We start from the raw sequence: 9,827 nt of genomic DNA on the forward strand, positions 1-9,827 counted from the left end.
CCCCCGGCACCGCGAGCGGCGAGCAACCACCCGGGGACGGTGCCGGCCAAGCGGCCGGGAGCCCCTGTAGCTCAGGGTGGTAGCGAGGGGGCGATCTTGCTGTTTCCTGTGYTGTCTCTCTTTCTTTTTTTTATTTTTTATCCTTTTTCCTTTGAGATAAAGCATGCTCGTTTTTTTCTGGGGAAATGCTTAAAAGAGAAAAGCAAATGGGAGCGCGGCCCGTGGCGCTCGGCTGGCAGACAAAGGAAGACCTTGCAACACTCTGTGGTTYCTGCCGCTTCTGGAGATGTCGCACATGTTTTGTTTTGTGCCTTTCTTTCTCGTCCGGGGGGGAAAGCGCGCTTAGGGGGATAGCTGCTCACTGTAGTAGTCTGAGCARGTAGCGAGCTTTATGTGCTGCACATGCACGCGTGTTGCGCTCCGCAAACTGAGTTCAGTATTGAAGTTTGGTATGTTTTTTAGATGTATGCATGCTTTAGGTATTATACAGTTTAAGTACATAACAAAGGTAATGATACGTAATGTTAGTTTTCTGAAGAAAAAAAACAGCTTTTGTTTTGCGAGGAGGGACTTAAGCATACATAAATTCTCAAAAAAAATTTTTTTTTTTGTAGGGTTTGATTGAAATAAAAGATGGACTGGAGCGGAAAACATAATGGGCCAAATGATACGACTAATGATGGAACAGTAGTACGGCTTCGAGGCCTGCCATTTGGTTGCAGCAAAGAAGAGATTGTTCAGTTTTTCCAAGGTATCTCTAGTATAGTCGAAGTATAGTGACTGAGTTTTCTTGTATCTGTTGCACAACGTTTCACACAGTTTAATTTGTAATACCCATTGATGGGGTGGGCGGGAGGGATGATATTAAATTAGCTTATCTTTCTCTAAGATTTATGCGCAGTAATTAAAGTACAAATAACAGTAGATGTAGTAAAGCTGAGTATGTATCTAACTTTGTCAASGTGGTAAATGTATTATGTATATTGAAATAATCTATATGTTAGCATTTGGAGCAATTAAATTACTTGTTTGGTAGCTATGTTTTCTTCATTTAATTTAGGTGGCTGTGGTTTTTTTGCATAGTTTAAACAGAAAACAAGTATGGCTAAATCCATAAATGTTTAATGAAAGATCATTGGCTTGTATTGTTGGGTGATGGGGGAAAGTTAAGTTTTTTTTTTTTTTTCCGTTGTTGTTGTTTAGATATGCTTTAAGTATTTGCTGCAGATGGGAATGTTTCAGCCTTTAACACTGTTCCCCTTGATGGGGTTATTTGTCCTTGGGTTAAAGGGTTGGAAATCGTGCCAAATGGGATAACATTGACGCTGGACTACCAGGGGAGAAGCACAGGGGAGGCCTTCGTGCAGTTTGCTTCAAAGGAGATAGCAGAAAATGCTCTGGGGAAACACAAGGAAAGAATAGGGCACAGGTGGGGATGGAGAGTTTGGGATGGTGTTAAATCTTTATTTTTGGGGGTTGTGGGTCAGTAATGCTTTTGGGGGGGTTGGGGACCTTAATATTGAACTGGCTATTTCTTTTTTTAAGAATTTTTATAATTGATCCTAAGTTAACTTGGGAAATATAGTAGATTTGGGGGGTGGGGGAGACAGTAATACTCTGTGTAGTTTGCTAAAATCAGAATTTTGTTTCAATYGTTTGTGTAGGGTAATTTGTGATAAATGCCACTATAGCCAGACATTGTTTTTTCAACAGTATGTTTTTCATACTGGAAAGAATCTTTTATGTTTAATTTGTACAGTTAGAATTTGCACATAGTAAATTTTACTAATGTAATAGTTTTTCTTTGATACACTTAAGATTCTTAAGGTTTTGAGGAGAAACTTAAGTTGTATGGCATCTTTAGTCATTTTTATTGGATTGTACATTTAGTTATAGAAAATAGAATAATTTAGTATGGCCTTTTGTGATATTCAGACAGCTTATGCATGCATTCTTATTTGTACTTTGAAAATCCTCTTTTATTTAGATATATTGAAATCTTCAAAAGTAGTAAGAGCGAAATCAGAGGATTCTATGACCCGCCAAGGAGAATGATGGGACAACAACGACCTGGACCATATGATAGACCATTAGGAGGAAGAGGGGGTTATTATGGAGCTGGGCGTGGAAGTATGTATGACAGAATGCGTCGAGGAGGTGGTGGATATGACGGTGGTATGTGTATCTAATGAATGGAGGTTCTGTTGTCAGTTTGGTGTTTCTGACACCTTTGTCAAGAAATAAAGAAATGGCAGTAGCTTCAGTACCTACTAGGTTTGAAAACTTCTCTAAAAGCGATTACTACTAATAATGTATCAAAAATTACAGCTTAATATTTAAGAGTTATGGAAGTAATCTTGCCTGCATGTTTCAGCCTTTTTACTATAAAAGGGAATTTTATGCTTCCAGTCTGTTCAGAAATCCAGGTTTAGCAGTCTGTACAGGCAACTGCAAATTTCTGGGTGCCCAAAGACTGAAAATTGACTCTTGTGCATTGCTTCATGAATATTTAGTAATAATGTAATCATGCTTTTTTTTTTTTCCTGTCAATTGTACAGGGTATGGTGGCTTTGATGATTATGGTGGCTATAATAACTATGGCTATGGAAATGATGGCTATGATGACAGAATGAGAGATGGGAGAGGTAAAAAAAAAAAAAAAAAAAATTTAAATGGTTTGTTTAAAGAAATCTTTGTATCATTCCAGTTGTTAGACACGGTATTTCCAAGGCAGAAATAATGGTTTCTTTCGTTAAATTATTTTCTTTTTAAAAAAAAAAAGGGGAGGAAGAAAAAGTTGTTTGGGGTGGGGAGGGAAGAGGGAGAATCTCTGGAAAATGTAAATGTATTGTTTAGGATATCTCTCGGTTGAGTGTTTCAGTTGATAACACTGGAAGTGTAAATATCTAACATTTAATAGCATAGTGGCATGCAGAAAAAATAGTAATAGCTTTTTTGGCTTTTCTTCAGTTTTTGTGGGTAACTTTTTGTTTTGTTTTTTAATAGGCATGGGAGGACATGGCTATGGTGGAGCTGGAGATGCAGGTTCGGGTTTCCACGGTGGTGGTCATTTTGTTCACATGAGAGGACTGCCTTTTCGAGCAACAGAAAATGATATTGCTAATGTGAGTATCCTATTAAAAAGAGCCTTCTAATGCCAGGAGTTCTCTGTTTTTGTTTCTTCTCTTCCAAACTTGGTTACTGTTCTCAGCTAAGTGATTGATAGGTCTAATATGTCTGTTAATTGAATTCATGGCCATTTATGTGAGTGCTACAAAACTGAATAGTAAACGAGTCTTTATAAAGTTAATACTTGAGGTAAGATTATTGAAGAAGTTAGCCAAATTTTGTTTAACATTAATCTCTACACTCCCTACTTATTTGTTTCCATAAAAATTTATTGGTTGTTGCTTTCAGTATCCTCATTTTATAATGTCTTCAGAAGTTAAAGACTTTATGTAACGAGTGATGGCAGATGTGAAACTTTGATTTTTAGTTTGCAGATTAGTGTATTTACATGAGATTTGTTTCTAGGAGGGACTGTGGGAGAACTGTAGAGAGCAGTGTTCATTTGGGGGGAGTAGGGAGAGGTCACAGTACCTGTAAGAGATCAGGGTGGCAGATCAAAGAACCATCCGCAAGGTTTCAGGAGTACGTGTGGCAGTCTGGAGCTGTCTTCTGTAGGGGAAAAAGTTTTCCTGGGGTAGGAGGCCTGGTCTGAGCACAGCCTCTGCAGGGGGGCACCATCTTTATTAATCGCATCTATGTTATATGTGTCTAAGACTCCTTTTTTTTTTTTTCCCCCCCCCCTTCTGGATGTGTTATTTTATTATTATTAGCAGTATTTTATCAGTTTGACTGTTTCCTTTAGTCTAAAGTCTGAGTACAAGGGCCAGGCTACAAGCTTTAATTGAGAGTATGTTATTGCAAGTTGAAAGCTTGATGAATAGTATTCAGTAATATACCAGGTTAGTATCATGAATACAAGCCTGCTTTGAGGGCTTTATTTGGCTCTACTGCTCCAAAAAGAAGGAAAAAAAAATAGGGATCTTCCTTTTCCAGGAAGGCTTCATGTTAGAACCTGTTGCTTAAAGCACTCTGTCTGGGCAGGTATTTTTGTTTGTATGTTTTTAAAGAGGTCTCCTTAACCTTTGTTGCTAGAGCTTTTCAAATTGTGTAATAGTAAATTGTAAGTGGCTTCTACTGTTATGGCACAATGTCACTAATAYTTAGGAAATAACTAACTAGATTTATTTGATAGGATGAGATAAAAATGCAGTGCTCATCTAACTACTGGGATAGCAAAAGATGTCCCTGGCTTGAATTCTTAAGTTCATGAGATTTTTTTTGTTTTGTTTTGTGTTTTTTTGGTCCTTAGTTTTTCTCACCATTGAATCCTATAAGAGTTCACATTGACATTGGAGCAGATGGAAGAGCGACAGGAGAAGCAGATGTGGAATTTGTAACACATGAGGATGCAGTAGCTGCTATGTCCAAGGATAAAAATAACATGCGTGAGTGTTGTGTTCAGATGAGGCTTTCATTGACAATTCTTTAATTGGGTGTGTAAGAGTAAATTGAGTAAAAGGGTTTAAACTCTGTAACATTTAAGTTACTGTGCAGTAAATACACCAATTGTAATAGACTTTTTGCTGTTCATCAGAATCACTGGGTATTGGTTGTATTTCAAACTCACTTTTTGCAGACTTCAGGATGGTGAAGGTGCTGGCTGGGGGGGGGTTAACTTTGCTTTCAGTTTTTGAATTGAAACACAGGTAATTCTTTTTCTTACAGAGCATCGGTATATTGAACTATTCCTGAATTCAACTGCTGGAGGTGGTTCTGGAATGGGAGGCTATGGCAGAGATGGAATGGGTATGCATGAATTTCAGATTTAGCTGTTTTTTGCCAAGTTTAGTGAGTTCTGAATTTGTAATCACGCACTTTCTGTTTTTCAGATCAAGGTTATGGCTCTGTTGGTAGAATGGGAATGGGTAGCAATTACAGTGGAGGGTATGGAACTCCTGATGGCTTGGGCGGATACAGTAAGTAAAAGTTCTGTTATGTTTTTGATGGCTATGTTGCAGCATTAACTTCTGACATGATCTGGAAGGGTGGGGTGTTTTGTGATACAGGATATTTGTGCTTTGAGCAAGGGGAGGGGGGTTTGGTTTAACTTAAGTCGTAAATCATTTCCATTTTTTTCATGCATTTGGCAACTACAGCAAATGCTTGTTTAGAAAAGTATTGCTCTGAAGTATTGTTATTCTTATGTGACTTAAGCTGGTGCCAAACCACCTGTTTTTGTATCACCGATCAAATTTTTTCTTTTCTTTAAGGTATGTATGCATGACCTTGTGTCAATTGTTTGCAGGTCGTGGCAGTGGAAATAGTGGAGGATACTATGGGCAAGGCAGTATGGGTGGAGGAGGATGGCGTGGGATGTATTGAAGGATGGCCTTGCTTCTACAAAATATCCTGGAAGAAACAGTCTCTGGTCTACTAGACTTTCTTACAAAATTTTATTTCTTTTGTATTTTAAGAACTTTATAATGACTGAAGGAATGTGTTTTCACAATATTATTTGGTAAGAAACAGATTGTGATGGGAAAATCTGTTTTCTGTAGGTTTTATTTGTTGCATACTCTGACTTTAAATAAATTTTTATATTCAAACCACTGATGTTGATACTTTTTATACTAGTTACTCCTAAGGATGTATTACATATTCAAGAATACAGTCGGTTTAAGATGTTGTACTACTATTGGTTCAATAAAGGTGGTTGTACTGTGACTCTTATGAACACTGATTTAGTTCTGTGTAATCTTGGTGTAGTGAATGAGTTGGAAAAAAAAATTTTTTTTTTAAGGAAAAAGGTAGTTGAATAGATTAGTTGATTTGGTTACAACCTCTCCTAAATCCTTTTGATAAGTTGTATGTAATAACTTCTTAACACAGCATTAAGCTAAAAACAGTATGGAGGCTGAAAGTCATAGTTTCAGCTTCCTTCCTTTTGGTATCGGAATCTACTGTGATCTTCAAACATACAACCACATAAATAAATGAGTAGTGACCAGGTTCTGTGCATCCAGAAAACTAAGCGACTGTTTATTTCCATGGTTTGCTGTACAATTCTAGAAACTGAATTTCGCATCTTCACATTCATAAATGTGCAAATCAGTTGCTTATCAAACTAAAACACTAGCACAGCTTATCTTTTAGTTAACATAAAATAGGTCAAGTACTAGTTAATTTGAAATGATCTACTTGATACTACTTTTTAAATAAGCACTGCTTTGGGGAAGATTGGGGAATTTCTAAGCAGGTTAGAAATTCTTTTTCTTTATGAAACCACTGTATTTAAACATTTTTTTTGCTGCACACAGCTGACTTGTCTTTGTTCAAAACTTGGCAAGCTATTTTATGGGTGAGCAATTAGAAGCCAAATGCCTCTAAAAATGGATGTAAGCCTAACAGTTGTTAAATAATCAACACGACCCAAAACACCTGATAAAGTTTTTGTGCATTTATGACATGTAAGATATGTAAGAAACATTGTTTGAAGACAGTTAACATACRTACCTGCTGTGTGACGAAAAAAGGTATTTCATATTTATTCTGAGCCAGTGTGATCTCCCAAATTAACTGCTTGTCCTCAATGCCTCCTTACAATGTCAAATGTGATCTTGGGTATTGAAAGTCTGTCACCTGTTTTGCTAGTACTGTGTTATATATGTAATAAATGTCTTATTGTGGGAGAGAGTAGAATGGAGTCTATTTTACTAGAGAATGTGTTCTTGTGTCAAAGGGGGTGGAGGTAATAGCTGAAAAGGCAGTGTGGCATAGAAAGCTTTCCAGTACTAGAAGTTTTCTCTGGAATAAGGGGAGGGAAGATGACTTGCAATTACAGTATCAATGATTTCACAGGGCCTTAACAGTAACCAGAGGCTATTTGGTCAGTTGCTGGAGAGGCTTACAGCTTATGTAAAACTAAGATCACAAAGGTCAGGGCAAGAGTTAAGTTGCATGAAAAAAGTAACTTACAGTGAGGTAGAGGATATCTGCACTTGACAGAAGCTGTAATATTTTTTCTATATAAAGCATAGCTTAGAAGCTATCCATAAAGTAGCTCTGTAACATATCCTCACTTATCTTTTGCATCCTATTTTATGAGAAGGAACATGTTAGTACTTATTTAAGACTTACTTACCTTTTGAGTTAAGCTTCAAACTATTCTGTATAGCCAAGTAAGCTGCAGGAGGTTCACTACATTTGAGTCTCAAAGAATGAAATTATGCTGTGCTTGATCCTAAGACCTGTCACTTCCATGTTTAAATGAAAGTAGACCCCTTGCTTCAGTTGTTTCACCCTTTAAAAAGARCAGCTTTCAACTTTGAAACTTTCAAATATCTTAAGCAATATTTAAATAGAGAAATTGTTTTGGAAAAAAGTTTCTGAAGCAAGCTTCTTCAGTGAGAAAGTCTTTCGGTTTAGATTTTAATCATTGTCTATGAAGTTTTATTTCAGTCTTCACTGTAAAGCATACAGTTCTATGAAGAACTGGTTCCTGGAAGCACTGGCTTGCTGCAGGTGTGTGATGAATGCCAGTTCTTGCAGGAATGAGCTTCCTAGGGAACTGAGGAAGAGGAAGGCACTTGTGATGAGCTGCAGCCACCTGTTTTTCTACTGGAACAATTGAYGGTCTTTACAGTGGTAAAGTTTGCAAATAATACTCAAGAGTTTGAATACTATAATTTCAACTGGTTTACACACAGGCTGAAATAAAGCAACCAGTCATTTCTCTACAATAACACTGGAAGTCTTTCATACAGTCATAGTTCTTCACTGGAATTTGAAGGTCCTGGAACCTGCTAGAGGTAGGAAAACTAGGGGTATTTAGTGTTTGAAAGTTTTTCCATAGCATAGTTTTATATTACCCTTTCTAAAAATAATTTACATTACTGAGAAGACAGTAACATACACACACTCTATATACCTTAGCTGAAAAAGTGGAATAGGAAAACAGCACCTTTGTTTTTCAGTGCAACACTGTAAGCACAGGTCTCTGTCCCAGAAGTATCCAAAAGTATTTAGAACAGCTAGATATCAGGGTAGGAAATCAGCAAGGATTTCCCTTTCATTTCGGAGAAGCAGGTAAAACTATACTGATAATAAATTTAACCACCTTTGCAAGAAGGTAGGTTCAATCAAGGTACAATCACTCCATGGGCAGAAGGATGAGTGTATTTTTCATCTACTTGCTAATACCCTCTCTCATTTAAGTCAGAAGCCATTTTCCAAGAAGAGTATAATACAGGCATACCTCAGAGAGATTGCGGGTTTGGTTCCGGACCACCGCAATAAAGCAAATGTCACAATAARGCGAGTCACATGAATTTTTTGGTTTCCCAGTGCATATAGAAGTTATGTTTACACTCTACTGTAGTCTATTAAGTGTGCAATAGCATTATGTCTAAAAAAACAATGTACATACCTTAATTAAAAAATACTTTATTGCTAAAAAATGCTAACCATCATGTGAGCTTGCAGTGAATTGTAATCTTTTTGCTGATGGAGAATCTTGCCTCGATGCTGATGGCTGCTGACTGATCAGGGTGGTGGYTGCTGAAGGTTGGGGTGGCTGTGGCCATTTCTTAAAATAAGAGCAATGAAGTTTGCCGCATCAATTGACTCTTCCTTTCATGAAGGATTTCTCTGTAGCGTGCGATGCTGCTTGATAGCATTTTGCCCACAACAGAACTTCTTTCAAAATTGGAGTCAATCCTCTCAAACCCTGCTGCTGCTTTATCAACTAAGTTTATGTAATATTCTAAATCCGTTGTCATTTCAACAATGTTCACAGCATCTTCACCAGTAGATTCCATCTCAAGAAACCACTTCTTTGCTCATCCATAAAAAACAACTCCTCATCCATTAAAGTTTTATTGTGAGGTTGCAGCAATTCAGTCACATCTTCAGGCTCCACTTCTAATTCTAGTTCTCTTGCTATTTCCACTACATCTGCAGTTACTTCCACCACTGAAGTCTTGAATCCCTCCAAGTCATCCATGAGGACTGGAAGTAACTTCTTCCAAACTCCTGTTAAAGTTGGTATTTTGACCTCCTCCTGTGAATCACAGATGTTCTTAATGGCATCTAGAATGGTGAATCCTTTCCAGAAGGTTTTCAATTTACTTTGCCCAGATCCATCCACTATCTATGGCAGCTATAGCCTTACGAAATGTATTTCTTAATAAGACTTGAAAGTTGAAATTACTCCTTGATCCATGGGCTGCAGAATGGATGTTGTGCTAGCAGGCATGAAAACATTAATCTCCTTGTACATCTCCATCAGAGCTCTTGGGTGACCAGGTGCATTGTCAATGAACACTAATACTTTGACAGGAATCTTTTTTTCTGAGCAGTAGGTCTCAACAGTGAGCTTAAAATATTCAGTAAACCATGTTGTAAATAGACATACTGTCATCCAGGCTTTGTTGTTCCATTTATAGAGCAAAGGCAGAGTAGATTTAGCATAATTCTTAATGGCCCTAGGATTTTCAGAATGGTAAATGAGCATTGGCTTCAACTTAAAGTCACCAGCTGCATTAGCCCCTAACAAGAGAGTCAGCCTGTCCTTTGAAGCTTTGAAGGCAGGCATTGACTTCTCTCGAGCTATGAAAGTCCTAAATGGCATCTTCTTCCAATATAAGGTTGTTTCATCGACACTGAAGATCTGTTGTTTAGCGTAGCCACCTTCATCAATTATCTTAGCTGGATCTTCTGGATAACTTGCTGCTTCCCCTTGCACTTTTATGTTATGGAGC

At 37.6% G+C, this 9,827-nt stretch overlaps 1 protein-coding gene across 4 annotated transcripts in view; it reads left to right on the forward strand.

Annotated features, from left to right (window-relative positions):
* Positions 1-6,758, forward strand: part of HNRNPH3 (heterogeneous nuclear ribonucleoprotein H3) — a 7,578-nt gene extending 820 nt beyond the window's left edge. The window contains exons 2-10 of one of the 4 annotated variants that reach the window (XM_026059952.1): positions 615-751; positions 1,291-1,429; positions 1,988-2,130; positions 2,559-2,645; positions 3,007-3,125; positions 4,379-4,514; positions 4,795-4,875; positions 4,959-5,045; positions 5,375-6,758. In XM_026059952.1, coding sequence (XP_025915737.1) covers positions 634-751; positions 1,291-1,429; positions 1,988-2,130; positions 2,559-2,645; positions 3,007-3,125; positions 4,379-4,514; positions 4,795-4,875; positions 4,959-5,045; positions 5,375-5,451 — 987 coding nt within the window. In that variant the 5' untranslated portion in view covers positions 615-633 and the 3' untranslated portion in view covers positions 5,452-6,758. Of the gene's footprint in view, positions 1-614; positions 752-1,290; positions 1,430-1,987; positions 2,176-2,558; positions 2,646-3,006; positions 3,126-4,378; positions 4,515-4,794; positions 4,876-4,958; positions 5,046-5,339 lie in introns of those variants that run through there. The other 3 variants (XM_026059953.1, XM_026059951.1, XM_026059954.1) reach the window with 3 other exon arrangements.
* Positions 6,759-9,827: the final 3,069 nt, after the last annotated feature.

The sequence above is a fragment of the Apteryx rowi genome, unplaced genomic scaffold, assembly GCF_003343035.1.
Source record: "Apteryx rowi isolate R43461 unplaced genomic scaffold, aptRow1 scaffold_162, whole genome shotgun sequence".
Classification (NCBI taxonomy): Eukaryota; Metazoa; Chordata; class Aves; order Apterygiformes; family Apterygidae; genus Apteryx; species Apteryx rowi.